At 40.3% G+C, this 21,469-nt stretch overlaps 1 protein-coding gene across 1 annotated transcript in view; it reads left to right on the plus strand.

Moving 5' to 3' along the window:
- The window catches only part of LOC122804258 (cytochrome P450 2D15-like), a 520,756-nt gene that overhangs the window by 37,716 nt on the left and 461,571 nt on the right, over positions 1-21,469 (plus strand). Inside the window, exon 2 of the mRNA XM_044074061.1 lies at positions 13,346-13,517. Coding sequence (XP_043929996.1) covers positions 13,346-13,517 — 172 coding nt within the window. The remainder of the gene's footprint in view (positions 1-13,345; positions 13,518-21,469) is intronic.

Genomic DNA, 21,469 nt, shown 5'->3' on the forward strand with positions numbered 1-21,469 from the left:
TATAACAGTGTCAGAATCAGATGAGGTGATTAAAATAGGTTTGCATGACACACTGTGATGCGATGTGGTGCCTAAACCTGTGCTATTCCCAAATAAAGAAAAAGGGGGTGATAGAACAGTGGTGAAATGGGGGAAAACAGGGGGAAATGCAATATGAGAAGCATGTCAGGATGGCTGTAGGAAAGGACCATAGCTCTCCATTTCTTGGGCAGCAACAGCTGTGCATCATGTGGACAATTTGGAATTAGGAGCCTCACACCCCACAAGGAGGGGTGTAGGGGTGATGTAAATTTGTTGATTAATTGATGGGATGACTGATTGATGGCAGTGTACATGGGGCTCAAATGGAGAGCTATGTATGGACAAAACATTTTTTTTGGGACAGATGTCCTTTTTTTAAGGTGAGAGTGGGATGTTGGGGAAGGATTGTAGATATGTTTGGGGAGGTAAGTTGGGTAGGAGAGGTTGCTTTTGCAGACAGACAAGACAGTGGACATGGGCAGTGTATAACACATGAGAGGGTAGACACCTTGGATGGGGAGGGTGGTTGGGAATTGGAGGACCAAGTGCCCCCAGATGCAGGGGTGGCTCGTGCTATTGGACTGCAGGACTGCAGCCCTCCCCCAAAAAAGAAAAAAAAATAAAAAAAAGAAAACAAAAAAAAAAAATATATATATTATTTTTTTTTAGTACCGAACTGCTTGCACAGAAAGACAAGACTGAGCCCTGGATGCCCAGAATCTGTGTGAACTCTGACTGCCTGAATCTACAGTCCAGATACAGAGAAGGATGCAGAAGCCCATTTTCCATGCCCAGGAATCTGTGTGGACGACTGAATGAGGACACTCCGGACTGAACGAGCTGCTTGATCTGCAGACAAGGAAAGGAGAGTGGAAAGGAGAGGGAGGATTTGAGCAGAGAGGGGTAACCAGAGGTAAGTTGAGTTCTAAAGTGTTAAAGCAAGTAAGGTTTGCGTCTTTGGTTTGCTGCTGAGTTACACCTTTACTGGACCTTTACTTACTCGTGGTGTGTGTTGTGTGGTGGAGGGTGTGCTGTGTGTGTTGTGGTGTGTGTGTGTGTGTGTGTGTGTGTGTGTGTGTGTGTGTGTGTGTGTGTGTGTGTGTGTGTGTGTGTGTGTGTGTGTATTGTGTGTGGTGTTGTGTGTGTATTGGTGTGTGGAGGTGTGTTGCTGTGTGTGTGTGTGTGTGTGTGTGTGTGTGTGTGTGTGTGTGTGTGTGTGTGTGTGTGTGTGTGTGTGTGTGTGTATTGTGTGTGATTTGGATGTGTGTGTGTGTGTGTGTGTGTGTGTGTGTGTGTGTGTGTGTGTGTGTGTGTGTGTGTGTGTGTGTGTGTGGTGTGTGTGTGTTGTGTGTGGTGTGCAGTATGTGCTGTGTGTGTGTGTGTGTGTGTGTGTGTGTGTGTGGGTATGTGTGTGTGTGTGTGTGTGTGTGTGTGTGTGGTGTATGTGGTTGTGTGTGTGTGTGTGTGGTGTGGTGTGTGTGTGTGTGTGTGTGTGCGTGTGGTGTGTGTGTGGTGTGTGGTGTGTGGTGTGTGTGCTGTGTGTGTGTGTGTGTGGTGTGTGGTGTGTGTGTGGTGTGTGGTGTGTAATGTGTGTGTGTGATGTGTGTGTGGTGTGTAATGTGTGGTGTGTGTGTGTGTGTGTGTGTGTGTGTGGTGTGTGTGTATTTGTGTGCTGTGTGTGGTGTGTGTGTGTGGTGTGTGTGTGTGTGTGTGTGTGTGTGTGTGTGTGTGTGTGTGTGTGTGTGTGTGTGTGTGTGTGTGTGTGTGTGTGTGTGTGTGTGTGTTGTGTGTGGTTGTGTGTGTGTGTGTGTGTGTGTGTGTGTGTGGTGAGCTGTGTGTGTGTGTGTGTGTGTGTGTGTGTGTGTGTGTGTGTGTGGTTTGTGAGGTGTGTGTGTGTGTGTGTTGTGTGGAGTGTTGCTGTGTGTGTGTGGTGGGTGTCTGTGTGTGTGTGAGTGTGTGTGTGGTGGAGTGTGTGTGTGTGTGTGTGTGTATGTGGCGGAGTGTGTGTGTGTGTGTGTAGTGTTGTGTGCGGTGTGTGTGTGTGTGTGTTGTGTGTGTGTCTGTGTTTGGTGTAGGGTGTGTGTGTCTGTGTAGGGTGTGTGTGTGTGTGTGGAGTGTGTGTGTGTGACTGTGTGTGTGTGTGGTGTTGCTGTTGGTGTGTGTGTGTGTGTGTTGTGTTGTGTGTGTGTGTGTGTGTGTGTGTGTGTGTGTGTGTGTGGTGTGGTGTGGGTGTTGTGTGCTTCCTGTATTGTGTGTGTGTGTGGATTGGTGTGTGTGTGCTGTGTTGTGTGGTGTGTGGTAATGGTGTGTGAAGTCAGTGTGTGACACGGTAGAGTGAACTTGCAGCCATGTGGATGCAGGTGGCTTGGGCTGCCTATCAAGGATTCTGTTGCAACTGTAAACTGTTTGTGCTTTGCTCCCTGCTTTGGTGCCGTCTGGATGTTTTTTGGCCTGTCTGTTGTCTTGTCTTAGCATTTTGTCTTCATCTCCCACCTTCTCCTGGTTGCAGTGCCTTCTAAAATTCCTGCTCTCCTCAGGTGCTTCTTTGTTTTCTGTGTGTTCCTCTTCGTGTTTCCTGTTTCTCTGTTTTGGTTGCATCCAGAGCATTTTTCCCTGGTGAGTCATTCTTGCATGTCCATTTATGGGCTGCTTTTTTTCTTTTTTTGTCCTTCTCCCTAAGTTATAGTAAGTATTTTAACAAATGTTTCAAAATTTTTGGATGCTATGCCTTGGAGAAATTTTTTTCCATATTTTTTGGGACTGTATTCCTTTTTTATTCTGATTTGTGATATTTTTGAATAATTTGAGGCTTTGTATTTCCATGAATTTGCTGAATTTGTTTGAGTTCTTTATTCTAAGCTTGACTTGGTTTTGAACTGATTCTATTTGATGGCTGCCAGAATTCTTTATTTGTTTATGTTTATTTTTAATGTAAGTTTGTTATTTTTCTTTTTTTCAACAGGTGAGAACTGAATTCACAGAACTGTTTTGAACTTTGTGTTTTTATTTTATTGGTTGTTTCAGTTGATTTGTTTTTATTTGGCACAGAAGTTTTGCTTTTTTTTCTCTTCCCTAGAGATTTTGGGTGTTAATATGTGCAGTGATTTGATGGTGTTTAAATTTTAATGATGTGTCCTAATTTTTTTATTTCCTGAGTTTCAGAGTTTTGATTTTCAGAGTTTTTGTTTTGAAGTATGCTTTATGCTCAGCTGCATAGTTTAAAAAAGTTTAAGTTTTATGTTTGCATGTTGCACTTGTATTAGTTAAACAAGCAGGCCAGGTTGTGCTTTTTGATGCAGACAGGTTTATGTCCTTACATATGATTTGGGCTTTCATAGCTGAGAACTGTTAGTGGTGTTGAATGCAGCAGAAGTTTGCATTGTTTTGTACAAACAAAGTAAGGTACTTACATCATTGCAGAAAGCTTTTAGTATTTAAATATTGCTTTTGCATTTATTTAATGTTATGCAATGGTAAGGCAATTTATTGGATTAGGCTTTGGGGACTGCATGTAGATGAAACAATGACATATAAAGTTGTTAAGTTTATGCTAAAGTCCTTCATTAGTTAACTATTTTAGTAACAACAAAGACACTATTTCTAATTAAGTATTATTTTTCAATTTTGATTTTACTAGATTTCATTTTTGTTTTTTTGAGATAAAAAGTTTTTTTTAATAAAGTTTTTTTATTGGTGGCATTAATTTGTTATTTTATTTTAAATTAAAAATGTCATGTTTATTTTTAATGTAATATTCTAGGAACTGTATTGTAAAATGAATATAATTGTATTTTTAAATGTTCAGGTATGTAGAGTTTATAATTGTTTTATTTTGTTACTTGGTTATTTTTTACAAAATGTATGTTTTAAAATTAAATGCCACCAACAAGAAAATAGTATTGTTTCATCAATTTTGTATGATGTTCAGGAAAGTGTATTTTCTTTATGTTTGTTTCTCCTCTGTTTCAATGTATTTTTTGAAAACAAATGGTTTAAATGCTGTTTATCATCAAAACAGTAATATTTATCAAGATGTTGTGGGTTTCAAGTAAAATGCAATTTATCATTGCAGAAGTAAATCTTTATCACATTTAATCGTCTATGGTATTTGCTTTGTTGCAATGGGTAAAAGGACATTGGAGAATCTTGCTTGGGTTTGAAGTATGCAAATAGGAAACTGAACGGGGAGGGGTGATTATGCCAAGAAAGAACTAGTAAATACATACAGACCTTTGCTGTATATACATGTAAATAACCTCCTCAAATGTGATTGGAATCTTGAATGGCTATCTCAGTTTTGGTTTTTCTATTTTGTTTTGTTGAAGATATTTAACTTAAATGAATAGATATTGGGATGTCAGCAGATGGTTTCTCCATATTACATTTGTAGAATGAAGCAAAATTGTAAATGGACTATTACAACTGTTGGAATTTTTGTTTTAGGCGTCTATTTAGTAGTGTTGTTTGTTATGCTAATGTTAGAGATGTTATTCTATTTCCTTCTGTTTTAGCATATACAAGAGGGAATGACCCAGTTATCAAATGTTTTCAGATGTCAAACTTGTCCATAAACCTCCCCAGGTTTATAATAGTGCGCTCTCAAATATAATTGTCCTGTCTCAATATTGCAATTTTAAGATTACTTTTATTCAGAAATGCATGTAGATGCTCTTATTTTTTTAGCTGCCTTAAAGTTGTTAGTGTTAATAAGGTGTCCTTTTTGACAGGTTTCAACTGTGTATTTGTGCAACTTTATATTTTTTTATTCACATTTTGGTCTTTTTTTCATAAATTGGTGGTTTTCTGGCAAATTGGCAAAAATCATTAAAACTGAAGTTAGAAAATAAAAAATTTGAGTTTCAGATTTCATTTTCTTCCCTTCAGAAAATCGTAAATATGCAAGACCTACACTACTACTATCTGTTCTATTAATAAAGTTAATATTTAAAATATTTAAAATTGTCCTTATTTTTTGGGCCCCCTTCTTTTTATGTATTTTTTTTATCCATTTTCCTTGCTAAGTTGACAGGAGGAGAGAGTGTCAAGTGTCCAGAGCAGCCACTGTCAGATTTCAGACAAATTGTGACATACTTGTTGCACCCCACCCCCCATTGTAGTGGCAATGTTGTGTCCAAGGAAAGCAAGGCAAGTTATGCAGTGTAAGTGTGCAGAGTATTCCCCCCATCCAAGGAGACCACAAGTACCGACCATGGCTTTCTTCTGTCCTCTTTTGATTTTGCATAATGTTTCTGGTTTATTTTTATACTGTTGATTTAAATGATTTAATGACTGTCAGGTAAGCTTGTCGAGATTGTAAGATGCAAGTTTTCATTGTTGCCATGCAGAGAATATTTACATAACTAGATAATGTATGATAGTATTTGTAATAAAAGGACAGGATTACAGTATTTTCAGAAGCTCATTACATTTATTGGAGACTTGCAGTCATCTTTTGTTGGAGACTTGCAGTCATCTTTGCAGGCTTACCCATAAACTAAACAGAATGCCAATCTATCATGTGTGGTCCATAACTTGTGCAGGAATCCTTTAAGCAATTTATCTTGAGCTTGTTTCTTGTTTGCTGTTCATTTTTTACTTTGATCATGTCTTCCCCATGAAACAAGTAGATAGTTGTGTCAGGCAGCAGGTCTTTTGGATAAGAAACATTTTTACAAGTGGGGGTATCACAGAGATTGCTACTTTCAGCATGTTACTTGATAATTTTATAAAGCTGAATATAAATTATAATTAGTACTGCAGTGCAAGGAGTAGTGGTTTGAGTTGAGTGCTGCCTGTTTTTTATACTTGATTTTGACTGGCATTTCAGTAATGTATTTAAAAAGTAATTTATTTTTTATGCCTCACAACCTGTTTTCCATGGATATTAAGTAAAGTTGTCATGTAGCCATGCATTGAAATATTTTTTTCTTCTACACTTCATTTTTTTTTTTTTGACTTCTAATGACTGTTTGGTTTGGCCCAGGGCAGCGTATTTAAAGTTCCAGTTGTTGTGGTTTTGAACATAGCTCCACCCCTTTCTAGTTGGTCACACCCCTTCCCATTGGCCCCACCCATTCAGCTGTCTCCTGCAGCCCTCCTTTAATTTGAAGTCACCAGCCGCCACTGCCCAGATGGCAACAGTGGGGCCGAGATCCCCACCCATGGGCAATCACCACTGCCCCTTCATGGCTCCAAAGGTGGCTGTGCTGGTGGCTGGGTGCTGGGACCAGCCTGCCCTTTGAGGTGTGCCAGTCTGCCCTAGATCTGGTGCAGTCTATTATCCAAGTCACACTGGATGACCCTGCACACCATATCTGAAACCTGATTGTGGGTGATAACCTCTTCTCCGTGCCCATGTCAGGGGGCAGACCCTGTCCCCTGAGGTGGTTCCACCCATGGGTGGTGCAGGACCAGCAGAGGGAGCAGCTCCAGGTTGGGTCCCAGACATTCTTCGACCCAGTGCCACGGCCAGTTGAGGTGGGATAGGTGGATCCGAAGGAACCGGCCTATCCAATCATGCTATTGTGTTGAGGTTTGTTAAAGTGTGTAGGTTAGTCATGAACAGAACATTTAAACATTAGTTGTAACAGCATGCATGGGTGCTCCAATTCACCCAGAGCAATAGAATTGCATAACATACACAGTCAGTATTGTAAAACCATGCCAGTAATGGTTACAGCAAAATGCCAACAATGGTGGAATTTCAACAAGGTATGTTAGTATGCAACCATTGAAATATATAGCCAATAAAACAACACAAGGCCCATCATTAGGTTTTGAGAACAACATATGTGGAAATGAAACCATACCCGTAGTATAAGAATAATAATTTGTGATGTAGATAAGGGTTGGGGGAACAGAAAGACATTCCATTAACAACTGTATAGGCTATATTTTTTACAACAGTACTGCTCAATACTCTACAGGTCTGCCCTTACTTTACATCTACATATGCCCTATAGCTTTTGTAGCACATACATACCTCTCAGGCTGCAGACATGGGATGGTGTGGGCCAAACTGTAAGGACTATAGGTACATAACTACAGGGGACTCTTACATGTCAGGGTAACATGTATGACTAACAAGGTGTACCCTGGATTGATGTGGTGTGAGTGTGCTACTAGCATACTTCAACCGGATTTATATCTGTGTCCAAGATTATTGACAACAGTGATCACTAGCCATGACAGTGTGACACTTGAGAGACATGTATCATGCATAGTTCATGGAGTTTATACCTATCCTGCTGTCATTCATAGGTATGGGGTTAGACTATCAGCACACATTCACAGACACACCAGGCATACAGACGTACCAACAGTAGAACATTTAATTTGTCTAATTTAGTTGGAATAGTAGTGTACTTCATGATGTTTTATTTAATGGAGTCTTATCAGCTTGCTGAGGAATGCTGTTTATACACTAATACATCTGGACACAGACATTAGTATACCCTTTATACAGCCACTACAGACATTTCTTTATCTGTAAGTCCTGTGGAGAAAATATCTGTTAACGCTATGTGACTCCTTCTATAAATAGTCAAGACTACTTGTCTGTTACTATAAATACATTTTAGTACCAGTTCCTGGATTCAAACCCTAGTCTTTGTGTGGAAAAATTAACAACATATGTATTGCATATCACACTGAGCTTCTGAGCCACTGCTGTGTGTTGGTTGACTGATTTGTGCCTAAAGCTCACCTGGTGACAAAGTCTGACCTGGTAATATAGGTAGAGTGTCACAGAAGACTGCAGTGACAATTGAACATGCATGCATGAGATTCATGCATGACAAAGGTAGTAGGTGAAATGTGCATTAATACTTGGAATGCAGGTGTACACATTTAACACACAGTAGATGGGAATATGTGTGATCTATACAGTCCATATCGGGGTACTGGGTTGCCTACCTGACCCATATACATTTGCAGATGGTATATTTGCAGTCTGTAGCTATTACAGTCTCATATTTGCCTGCATCAGCATACCTACATTGAGGAATGTGTATAGCTGAAATGCAAAGGGTAAAACAAGACAATCCTCATTCACAGTGTACTTTATTACAAGATCCTTAGTATTAATATAGTATATACATATGTCATTACTACACACTATTACTACAACATTAACTTTCTTTCATCAACATTAGCATGTTTGATGCCTTCATCTGTATTGCACAGTACCTGGCATTACTCACTTATATCAGTCTGGGTCTAAGAACACATTCATAGGTTCATAGGTTCATAGGTTCATACTAGGCTATCTGCCCGAGGGCATTTATAAGCCTAGCCCATCGTTTTGTGGCTTACACCACCCCTTTAGTATGGGGAACTATACCCATTATTTTGCTGTGCCTCTGTCGAGCAGTGACACTGAGGTAATTCCTGGGGTATATCTGTGATCTCCCATCCATTGGTCAAGATTTCTCTTGAACAAGGCCAGCGAGGTGCTCTGCCTCACATGTACCGGGATTTTGTTCCACAGCATAGGGAGTCTTTGGGTGATGAATCTATCCCTCCAGCACATCCTATTAATAGCCGTGTCGAGGTTTAAGTCTCCGCCTTGTGGCTCTGATGGATCTAGATTTTTGAGGTGAAGCATATTCATCAAATCTGGGTTTGACATGGCCTTGTATGTTAGGCAAAGGTCACCTCTGAGCAAAAAGCGACTGAATAGAGCTGGAGTTCTTTCAGTCGGGCAGCATAGGACAGATTTTGAGACCCTTTATCCTTTTGGTGAGGAACTTTTGTGTCCTCTCCAGCTGCTGCAAGTGTCGGGTCAGATACATTCAATGGGGCATTGTACTCAATCATTGGTCTGATGAGTGATGAGTAAAGGGAGACTATGACCTCCCTTGATCTAGATGAGAATCCCTTCATGATAAGGTGGGCAATGTAGAAGGACTTCCTAACTACTTTAGCTACATGGGTGTCGAATGACAGACTACTATCAACCTGGGTCCCCAGGTCCCTGATAACTTCTTCTGTGCTCAGTGGATTGCCACCTATTTGGTAGCTAGGGGTAACCTTGTTTTTCCCGAAGGGTATGACTATGCATTTTTGGCATTTAACTTTAGGCCGTGGCTCTGGCACCAGTTATCCATTTCTGTGAGACCCTTCTGAAGGATATCTGTGTCAGATGTGTTTTCTACTATGGCCCAGTTTGCAGTCATCTGCAAACTTTGTCAGCCATAACCCTCCTGTGTTTGCTTGTACTTCGGAAAGTAGATGCCAAACAAGAGTGGGCCCAGGACTGAGCCCTGTGGGACACCACTTGTGACAGGCTTTGAGTCTGACATGGCGCCAGCAACTCTGACCCTGTGGGTTCTGTCACTCAGCCAGTTTGCAACCCATCTTGTGATGTATGGGTTAACATTTACGCTGATGAGTTTTTCAATGATACCCGAGTGGGGTATTGTATCGAAGGCCTTAGCCAGATCGAGGTAGGCTGTATGGACTGCCTTTCCCTCATCAATGGCTTTGGTGACTGTTTCAAAAGTCAACCAAGTTTAAAAGGCATGATCTGCCTTTGACAAAGCCAAACTGGGTTGGATCCAACGTCTGCAAATTCCCTATGTCTTTATTTATGAGGTCCATTATGATCCTCTCCATGGCTTTGCAGATAAGGCTTGTCAAGCTAATGGGCGGGTAATTTCCAGGGTCTGTGGAGGCACCCCCTTTGTAAAGTGGGACCACAGTTGCAGTGCGGCACTCCCTGGGTACGTATCCAGAGGTAAGACTTTGATTAAACAGCTGTCGTAGCTGTGGGTTTAATTCCTCATTGAGTTAGTCGGAGCACACAGCCGGGGACACCATCGGGTCCCATGGATGCTGTGTTTTTGCTTTGGAGAGAGCAGTTCTCACTTGGGCTTGGAGATGTTTGGGGGCTGCACTCATTTGGTATAGATATCTCTCCTTTTGGGGCGAGGGTGGGAGAAGTTTGCACTGAACCTGTCAGCCAGTATGTTGGCAATGTCTGTAGGATCAGTAATCTTCACATCATTTTGAACTAGTTCTGAGCATATCTGGGAGTTTCCTCCTAGGTTTCTAACATAGCTAAAGAAGGCCTTATGATTGTCTTTTGAGTCTTTAGCTATTTTTCTCTCGAAATTTGCTTTGGATGATTTTATGAGAGCTCTTAGTTTTTTACTTATAGTGATCAAGGGTGTCTTACCTTTTAAGGATTTTGCTCTATCTTGTAGTAGCTTCCTCCTTTTGTTGTAGAGTTTGTTTATGGCTGGGGTCCACCAGACTGGACGCTTGCCTTTGGTACAAAGAGTCTTTGTTTTGCTTGGGATTGCCTTATCCATGCAGTCCTGCAGGTGCTGGTAGAAGGCGTTTGTAAGTGATTCAGCGGCTTGAGTATTGTTTTCCACCAGCTCGGTGGCCTGAAAGGAGACCACACTAGTCTTTAGAAGTGTGAAGTCGGCTTTTGAGAAGTTCTTTACTGTGGTCTTTTTTATTTCAGGTGGGGGTGGGATGAGGACCTCCAGCGAGATTAGTTTGTGATCTGATCTCACCAGTGAGGGGTATACTTCCGGTGTTGAACATTGTGCTCCCATGTTCGTGATGCAGGGTTGGGCTCCTTGTTAAAAAACATGATGACCGGCTGCTACAGGGCCAGTACTAGGGGTCCGAGTGCAAATAAGAAGCCTGGGACCGGCTGGCATGTGACCTCACCAATACAACAGAATTGAGTATTGTTTTCCGCCGGCTCGGTGGCCTGAAAGGAGACCACACTAGTCTTTAGAAGTGTGAAGTCGGCTTTTGAGAAGTTTTTTACTGTGGTCTTTTTTATTTCAGGTGGGGGTGTTCTGAGTATACTGCAACCCATTGCAGTATACTCAGAACAGACTATACCTACTGGCATTTACTAATGTACCCTTTCTTATTTATAGTACTATATAGTGAAACATAGATCTGTACTCATCACATTGTTGGCACATCCTCGCTAGGCACCCTGCATAGGCCTCCAAGTTGCAAGCCCTCTCCTCTACAGTTGTGGGGAGGAAACACACCATTATGCATACCTGCCTATCAGATATTCATACTTGAGTTTGGTAACTGACTGGTATCTATACTTACAAACGTCTGGGGCATTTTGGTCTTGAGCATCTTGGGTCCACTGGACCAAGAGACCCCCTTTTTCTACACTTCAGGTCATCATAATGATGATGGACCTGCTCACCAGCGTGGGGGATTTCTGTTGTATTGGTGAGGTCATGTGCCAGCTGGTCCCAGGCCTCTTATTTGTACTCAGACCCCTGGTACTGGCCCTGTAGCAGCCAGTCATCATGGTTTTTAACAAGGAGCCCAACCCTGACCCTGGACTCCAGTATGCCCCAGCACTATGCCCGGAAGCATGCACCCACTCCAACTCCAGCCATAGCTCCTGCTGTGATCAAACTCCAACAGGTTCTGGATGTATTCCCACCTGTTCAGTTTAAATACGGCTGCCCCCCCCTTTGCCGACATTGGCCATTTTTAAAAATGCTTTGCTCAGCTTAGCATCGAATAAACCTGCTCAGCTCAGCTGAGCAATGCTTAAACAGGGACTGAGTAGCAATGTTTAGTAATGTGCAGACCCACTTGGCTGAGCTGAGGAATGCTTAAAGTGGAACTGCTTAGCAGTATTCAAACCAGTTAAGCAGAGCTGCAAATTGCTAAGTATTGCTAAAACAGGTCCTGTTTAAGCATTGCTTAGCTTGGCTTAGCAGTGCTTAGCAAAGCTTAGCTAAGGGCAAACCACTCATTACTGATACTTTATTATTACGTGTATGTATTTTACTTTACATGACCTAACCCTATGTATTTTAATTACGTTACCTTGGAGTGTGACTGTATTGTATTGGACACTTGTATTTAACTGGAGGTTTTCACCTCATATCTCCACTGACACTGGGATTCTGGACCAGATGCACTTACCCAGTTAACAAATATCAATAACTATATCAATAAAAATAAAATGTATATAGAAATGCTTTCTGATGTAAGAGCTGAATGGCCTCTCTGGGTATTCGAACCGTGCACCTACTGCACACAAAGCTATGCTTCTAACCATTCAGCTAATGTGGATGTGAAGATTTTAGTTATACATTTCTATATAGCTTTTCATTAAGTTTAAGCACTGCTGAGCAACAGGCTACCCCATGCAAACCCACTCAGCTAGGCTAAAACTTGACCTTTTCCATTAAAATTAAAAGCATCGGGTTTCTATTTTTAGATGTCTGGCACGTGTTCATTGCTAAGTGCTGTGCCACGCCATGCTAAAGCACACACAAAAAAAATTAAAAAGAAAAAAGGGACAAATGACATTTTTACATTTAATTTCAGTATCATCTTGACAGTACAGGGGGTGTTATGGACACTGTAGCACACACTCCTATATATACCTGGCAGAACTGGTCAGGATACTACATTTATTAATATTATAGTGCCATCCAGGACTTTAACAATGCAGGGGGTGTGTTACACATCTCTGAGCACTGTGACACAGCCCCTAGCACTGATTCAGTAATCGTGTACACGGCTCTGCCTCAGTAATATGCAAGGTCCACTGCCTAGGGGGAGCTGCAGAAATGGCCACAGTACACTCCATGTAGGGTTTGCACTATTCATACACAGAGTTTATTAAATCTGGGAGAATGTTTTATACCTTGTGTGTAAATGTATTGAACAAATGCAATATTTGATGAGGTCCATGGAAATAATTATTTTAGTATAACCCTGGCATTTCCCTTCTTACTTCACAAGTCATGAGTTCATAAACTCAAACTGATATTAAGGGATTTTTTAATATTGTAAGGGGACATTTCATGTCATATACAGACTCAGAGACATACCTTTCAACTGTACAGATTTTTGCCACATATTTTTTGGTCTGCTATTCATAAAATTGTGGTTTTCTGGCAAATAATTGGCAAATTATTAAAGGGTGAAGTCCAACAATAATGACAAACTTTGACTTTCAGACTTCATAACCTTGAGAAAGTTCATACTAATGCAAAACCTGTTATTCTGTCAACTTTCCAAGTTTGCAAGAGCAATATTTTAAAAAGTGTCCCTATTTTTGGGCCTTTGTCCCCCATTATTTATGGCTTTGTCCAGATTTCTTGTTCTAAAAGGTTGAGAGATATACTCAGAGATAGGAAGCTGGTCCTAAAGACACATAAAGAGATGGGAGATTGATATAGTGTGAGAGATATCAGTGTGCAAGATGAAAGTTGTTCAAGAGGGACAGTAAGGAATGAATTATACATTTTATACTCACATTTGGTTTGTGTTCTAACATTCATTATTTACATTATTCTTACCTAAATAGCTAAGCAAAAAATATGGGAACATCTACAGTCTTCAGTTTTGCTGGAATAATGTTGTGGTGTTGAATGGATTCCAAGCCATCAAAGAAGCTCTTGTGAAGAAATCTGAGGACTTTGCAGACCGTCCCATACTTCCACTTTATAAAGTCTTTGGTTATCGAGACAGTAGTGAAGGTATGTGATACATCACTTTATGAAATACACAGATACAGTAAAAATGTTAGATGGTTCAGAAGCTGTTGCTTTTCCTAGCATTATCAAAGCTAAAATTTTACCATGTAGAGGAAGGCTTTGGGAGAGCACATGCATATGTGCAATCTGGTAAAGGGGTGGGTTTTGGTGAACTGAGAGTGTGTGTGTGTGTGTGTGTGTGTGTGTGTGTGTGTGTGTGTGTGTGTGTGTGTGTGTGTGTGTGTGTGTGTGTGTGTGTGTTAGAGAGAGAGTGAGGGTTTGACCTGTCTTAGCTCTCAACTCCCCTAGAAGAGCAGTGGATAAAGTATAGCTAAGGGGACATTAGATCCAGGGAAACATTTTAAATATTACAAATATCACTGTAAAAGCTAATAGAACAAAACATTTTACAGCAAAAAGCTGCAGATGAGAATGAAGAAGTAAGAAACTCTACTTTCTGACATTATACAAGACGACATCAGAGAGTCTTTCTACATATTACTTTAATCCACTTAATGGGTTAGAAAAATGATTTGCATCATGATGCATATTCTGAGCCATAAAAAGAATGAAACTTTAATGTCTGGCATTACTGACTAGCTGTAGTCATTCAGAATTTATGAGGGAGAGGTTAAAATAAGAAGCACCATCTGTTAATTCTGTTAACTGGTAAGATATATGACAAAGTATCCTCATGTGTGGTGTGCGTGTGTGTGTGCGTGTGTGAAGGGCAGTGATGCATCAGTCACCAGTCTTGGCTACATTAGGGGCAGCAGAAAAGGACTTGTCAGTGCTTGCAGTAACTGCACAGTGATTCAGATACATGCAAATTAACCAGTAGTATCATGTTTCCTCATTTCATTTATTGTATCTTTGAATCACTGATTTCCACAATCATGCTAAGTTTTTTTTGCCACAACCTACATCCTGGTCAAAGAAAGAGGTTTAATCTGCATGGATTAAAAAACATAATGATAGCATTAAACAGAGAGTTATTACAGCTGAACTATTTCTTACACAAGATAAAATGGTTGATTTATGTCCCAATTTATTTATTCTACTTGTAAAATGTGTGGAACAGAAAAAAAAATCTTAAGAGCAAATTAATATAACTGCAATAATTTTCACACAAAGTGCAGCTGCACTCACACAGGTTATGTTGCATGAAACCTGCAGCTCTCTCATACCCTTTATCTCATTTTCATCCTTTCTTATCTCATCTTGTCATCCCCTCACTTACTGCGTCTCATTCATCCTACTTCCCTCTTCTCTTTGCATCAGTCACACTTTCATCCTTTCTTCTCCTCTTCACTCTGCATGCCTCTCTCTCTCTCACTCTCCATTTCTCTGTCTTCAACCCACATCATCCTTTCCTGCAAGTCGTGTCTCTTTGAATGTCTTCATACTATATATAATGATATGCTGCTCTCCCTGTTGCATAAGCTATCTCACTTATTATGACACTCCACCGAGTTAGACGACCAGTCAATGCTCTGCTGTATTCATCTGTGAAATTCAAGGAATCTGTTGCATTCTGCTAACCATAAGTAGAATTTTATACTGCATTTTGCACTTTTAAACTGAAGTTTTGCTATATTGCTGTTTTTTTAAAAGTGTTCTTGCTGATTTGTTGCACTTTTTGCCTGCTGTGGCACAGACTAGATTCAGACCTGCTGAATCTGTTTATGTTTGTTAAACTGAGCACTAAACCAGGCTATGTTTTGTTGGAAGGGTCCCCTGCACCCATGTGGCAGGAGAGTGAGCTGGGACTTATCTGATTGCAGTTTTCTGGCACAGGGCTCAGTTTTGAGCTTTTTGTATTGGTTAAATTGCTTTATTAAGTTTGCTCACTGTTTTAACGCGGTGCTGCAGAGTTAGGCAACCAGCCATTGCTCTACTGTGCAATCCAAGTAATTAGTTGCATTCTGCTTACCCAGAAGTACCATTTTATAATGTATTTTGTACCTCTAAGCTGCATTTTTGCTATATTGCTGATTTTTTAAAACTGTTCTTACTGATTTATTGCACTTTTTGTTTGCTGTAGCATAGATTAGATTCAGCCCTGCTGAATCTGGATCTGTTTGTTAAATTGAGCATAGAACCAGGCTATCTTTTGTTAGAGAGGGCCCCAACACCCTTGTGGCAAGAGACTGCATTTAGGTCTCATCTAATTGAAGGTTGCTGGCACAGGGCTCAGTTTTGAGCTTTTTTATTGGTTAAAATGTTTAACACAGCTCCATAGAGTTAGGCAACCAGCAACTGCTCTGCTATATTCATCTGTGCAATCCAAGGAATCTCTTGCATTCTGCTAACCATAGGTACAATTTTATACAGTATTTTGCACTTTTAAACTGTATTATTGCTATATGACTGATTTTTTAAAAGTGTTCTTGCTAATTTGTTGCACTTTTTGTCTGCTGTAGCATAGACTAGATTCAGATCTGCTGAATCTGGTTCTCTTTGCTAAATTGAGCACTAAACCAGACTACCTTTTGTTGGATAGACCCCACCCCCTGCACCCTTGTGACAGGAAAGTGCAGTTAAGACTCACCTGATTGAAAGCTGCTGGCACAGAGCTCCATTTTGAGCTTTTTTATTGGTTAAATTGTTTAATTCAGTTTGCCCAATTTTGCTACATAAGCCCCACGTTTGCTTTAAACTTGTTTTAATACAGCTCCACAGATTTAGGTGACCAGCCACTGCTCTATTGTATTCATCTGTTTACATGTAGAACACCTCAGTGCACTATAGTGCACTACCATGCAATGCGGATAACCATTGGCAAATACATTTTCCCATAGTAGCTGCCTGTGATCTGCCTGAGAAGTCCTTAAATTGTGTTCAGCTGCTCAGAGAGCACTTCAGCTGCACTTTTACTACTTAAATAGTCACAAAACCACTAAATCTACAATAGACTCATACCATTTAGAGAATCTGCACTAGTATAGACCCTTAATAGAGCAGCCCATTAGTATAGACCCGTTTAGACCACCCAGTTATACCATATCCCTCCATTTTCAATCCCCTTTGTGAAAATAGAATTTAACCTAGCATTATGGATGGTCAGTTTCCCTCCATTTCTCCTACCAGCCCGATTGACATGGGTTTCCTGAGGCAGTGTAGCAACTGCTTCATGTACATTGACAACCTCTACTCCTAGATCACCCAAGTACAATTTGTGAGAGATGCATCTACACTAAGAATCTGGAATCCTTGCTCTCTCATGCACAGAACAGTAACACTGAACAGGTTGGCAGCTCACATACTATACCGCCTATGCAAACCATGCAGTCAACACATAAACCATAATACACGGAGGTACTCACCACAAACCTACTTAAACACCAGAGACCTTCCAAACACAAACATGCTATACCTAATACAGCACATACAGCACTCAATACACACAAAAACATAAACACCGGTGTCTCACAAAATAAGCCCCTAAGGCAAAACACATCTAAACCAAATGTTTTAGTCATAGGTGACTCCATTGTGAGACACACAAATGTATCACTCACCAGGCTAGACAAGGAGAAGGTTGTAGTCAGCTGTCTGTTGGTTGCCAGGATCCGTCAGATCACACATGCACTCATGTCTTTCAACAAGTACAGTTATAACTCTGTCATACTTCATGTTGGTGTGAATGACTTGAGCTGTACCTCACTGGACTATATGAAGAGAGCGACATGACTGAGCTCTATGAATATGTGTCCCAGGCAATTATGTCCCTAGCCTTGAGCAGCATTCTACCCTCACCTAGGATGATACCACATTATTAACAAAAAATGATTGACTTCAACAATTGGTTTAGTTTCTGATGTCATTTTAAGGGGATCCAGTTCCTGTCAGCCTGGGATGACATGGTTGTCAGACCACGCTGCTTTGCCAGAGATGGTCTTCACCTGTCACCTCTAGGCTTTCAGTTACTGGCTAAGGCACTTGCCTCCCCCATAGTTCCTTTTTTAGGCTAGGTCTCAATAACAAAATTTCTGAAGTGAAAATATCACTCACAAACAAATTAAAGGTTTTGCTGCTAAACACTATGAATTTAAATCAGAAACAGCACTCTCTGGAAGTATTGCTCTCTGTGAAGATATTGACATCTGTGCAGTCACAGAAACTTGGTTCAGGACTGCAGAGAGTACCCCGGCCTTGCAAGGCTACAGTGCCTTCCACACTTTCAGACTGCAAAATGAACATGTGAGAAACAAAGAAGTATATAACTTCATCAAAGATAAATACACTACTAGACTGGTTGGACAGGAAAACTCCATGGAGTTACTCCAAGTTCAACTAATTGTGGATAAGACCCCCCCTTCGAGCCATCATTAGCTATAGGCCCCCTTCAATGAACCAAGGTACCCACGCTGATTTTTTGGAACTACTTGATTCAATTAAATTACTACCAAATACTCTAGTCATGGGCGATTTTAGCTATCCCTCCATTGATGGGGAAACTTATACTCATCCTGGAAGAAGTTTCATTCCCAGCACTGTGGCATAAAATATCCCTCGGAATCTGAGGACTATTGTCCCTCTAGAAATGGAACAAACCCTGCTGTCCTCCTTTATGAAAATGGGGATCTCTATGTAATCTGTGAACTAGTACTGTCCCAGACTTCCACATGACAAAGAAAAAGTGTGTTAATCGTGACATCCCAACAACGTCCAGCACCTTCAGTATCTCCTGTTCATGATTTTTATGGACAGGATATTAAAGCACAGTTACTGTCTGCAGAGTATCCAGGGTGCAGACTTGAGTGTGGCATTGTTGTTGTTTGTAGAAGATGTCGCCATCTTATCAGGGTTGGAAGGGTGGCATAATGGTTAAGGTGTTTGCCTTATAAACACAAGGTGCAGGGTTTGAGTCTTCCTAGTTCTAACCTATGAACCGATCATTAAGTGACTCTGCTCTCCAGCATGCAGTGCATCAGTTCACTGCTGTGTGTGAAGTGGCCGAGATGACGATTAGAACCTCTAGTTTGGAGGCTGTGGTCTTCTTTGCAAGTGATGAAGGAGCAACTATGTCAGCTGAAAGAATTTAGGCATCTTCAGGTCTTGTTCATAAGTAAAGGTACAGTGGGATTGGATGACTGATCAGTGAAGGGGTGCAGCAATTGTTGCTTTACTGCAGGTTTTGTAGTGTTATGGGATAGTGAATTGAGATCTCAGTTACATGACAAAGGTCTCACTTTACTGGCCAAAGTATGTTTCTATCTGCACCTTGATAACAAGCTTTAAGTAGTAACCTAGAAGATGAGATCACAGATACAAGCAGCAGATCCACAGAAGTAGACAGAAAATGCTGCAAAATGAAATGTAATAAAATAGTGAATATATGGTGGGAAATAGGGTTACCACCTGTCCTGACAAAAATATTAAAAGGGGGACATAATTATCTCCACATTTTATGTAATAGTTGCATAAAATAGTTATTTCAAATACCTAAATGTTACAAGAAACATAATAATGTCCCACTTTGGCCATTTGAAAATGTGGCAACCCTAGTGGGAAAATGAGGGAGTTGAGAGGTGTTTTACTTTCTCATGGGATGCATATAGACAGGCTAGTAGGAGGGATTTAATTTTAGTCAATGGGATTACAATGATAAAAGTGGGGGAAATCGACACCCTTGGTAGGAATTTATCAAACCATGCTATGGTAGTGGTGATATGGAAAACAGAGTAAAAGACAGAGATGGATTCCAGGTAAGAGGAAGGAATGCAAGTAGAATAAGTTAACTTATTTACTCCAATGGAGCTCAGGAAGTTTGCACTATAACCTCCAATGGGCGGAGCCTAAGCCTTTTGGCAGAATCACATTATGTCCTTGCATTTCAAACAAATGCTCATATCTCTGGAACCATAGTGGTTATGAAAGAAGTGTAAAAGGCAAACCCTTCAGCACAAACTATTTTTATAGTGCTAGTATTCTTTAGGGTCTAGGTCTTAAACCAAATTTTATAAATCACATTAAACACAGTAACTAGTACATTTGTAAACAACTTGCAACATCTTAGCAACCACTCAAATTACACACATACTGTCAGCAACATTGTATTCATCTAACTGAGAGCTTTCATATGAGGCTAAGGAGTTCTGTCTGCCTTACTTAGTTGTTGAGATGTGTAGAAAAAAATTGTGAAAATTATATCTGTATAAATTAATATCATAAAAACAACAGATAATATCTGTTTACCTGCACTAGATAGAGGTCAAATATTAATTTAGTTGAGTTTGCCATTCTGTAAGCTTTAAGATGAAATCTTTTAAAACCTTGCATATAGCATGGTTTTGGAATTATTGATGCAAATATGAACAAGCAATATTTGACGCATTGAGGCGTCAGTTTGATTAACTGCAGTGCACCTGGAGGCTTCACTCAGATGTAATGAGTAACTGAAAGATATGGTGAAACAAGTAGTGGAGGAGAATACAGATAAAGAAGGATGTGTTGGAAGAAGGGACTGTGGCAGTTTAAAAGCAACTTGGTGGGGTAGAATTATGGGTTACAGAGGTGTCACCTAAAGGGATAGAAGAGGCAGGATTAAAGTGGGAGAGATTAATCTGAGATGATTACAACTTAGGTTAGGTCAGTGGGGCTGTGAAGACAGAATACAGAGAAGAGCAGAGTTGAAAGAAAAGCTTAAGGGCTTAGAAGAGTCAGATTTAGAAGCTGATATATGACAGAGTAGAGCCAGATGGTGGACAAAAGGATAATATGAAACCAAAATGTTGATGTGAGAAATTAAGAACTAGTGCATGCAAGAGTGGGTAAAAGGTACAAAAAATCAGTGGGAAGTAAGAATAGTTGTAAGCAAATATATTTGGGAAATGTTCAAAGAATTCTATATTAATCTGTACAAAGAAGTTCATTTAAGAGGACGTGTATTCAGGGAATAGAAGGGTCCAGTTTTTACAGTGACTGACTGAATGATGTTGCATGAAGGAGTGAATCCGGGTATGGTATTAACAGGCATTAAACATACGAACAGGGAAAAGTAGGGAGACTAAATGGTTTCCTGATAGATTTCTGCATAAAAGTGGGACTGGATTTGGGGGATACTCTGGTGGCACTATTTAATGATATTTTACAGAGATGCTCAGCACCAGAATCTGATTGATGTATTAGTGATTGTCCTGCCTAAAGAAAACAGTGATCCAGGAGACCCCACCAATTTTAGGCCTATTTGTGTAATGCAAATGCAAAATATTTGCTGTAATCTTATCAGCTAGCCTAGAAACAGTACTTCCAAGGGTAATAGCAGATAACCAGGCTAACTTTGCTAAGGGCTGATCCTGAACTGATCATTGGAGGCTGCTTCTGAATTTTGTATTATGGGCAGAAAAGAAAGGCCATAGGAAAGTTTGATATGCTGATTAAAATATGGAAAACATTTGACAGGGTAAACTTGGGGTTATTTGGGACAATGTAATAACTAGCAGACTATAGAGAGTTCTTCAAGGAGCCAAAGCCCTGTATGATGCTCCCACCATTAAGAATAATGGTCACTGAGAAGGTGCATCAGTGGAGGTTAGGATAGAAAGGAGAACAAGGCAAGGGTGCCCATTATCACCTAGTCTGTTTTTAATTATAATGGACAAATTGGAACAAAGGTTTCATTATGGATCAATGAAGGAAAAGAAAGGGGTAAAATTAGTCTAACTATGTTTGCTGATTACCGTATAGTTTTGCTAGAAGACATAGAAACAGTGCCACCAGAGATGCTGAAAACCTTTAGTAAATTCAAAGGGGATTCTGGTCTGCATTTGTGTCCCAAAAGTTTTAGCGATTATGATTGGGTGGTATTTTGAAGTTAGGGGTTACCTTATTCAAATGTGAGAGAAAACAAAGTTATATCTTAAAAAAAAAAAGAAGAAGAAGAAACTGACAGAGATGAAAGAGAAGACAACATATGGCCAGGTAGAGTAAATGCTTTAAGGGAAAGAACA

This window comes from Protopterus annectens, chromosome 1.part0 (assembly GCF_019279795.1).
Source record: "Protopterus annectens isolate FY-2018-M chromosome 1.part0, PAN1.0, whole genome shotgun sequence".
In the NCBI taxonomy this organism is placed as follows: domain Eukaryota; kingdom Metazoa; phylum Chordata; order Ceratodontiformes; family Protopteridae; genus Protopterus; species Protopterus annectens.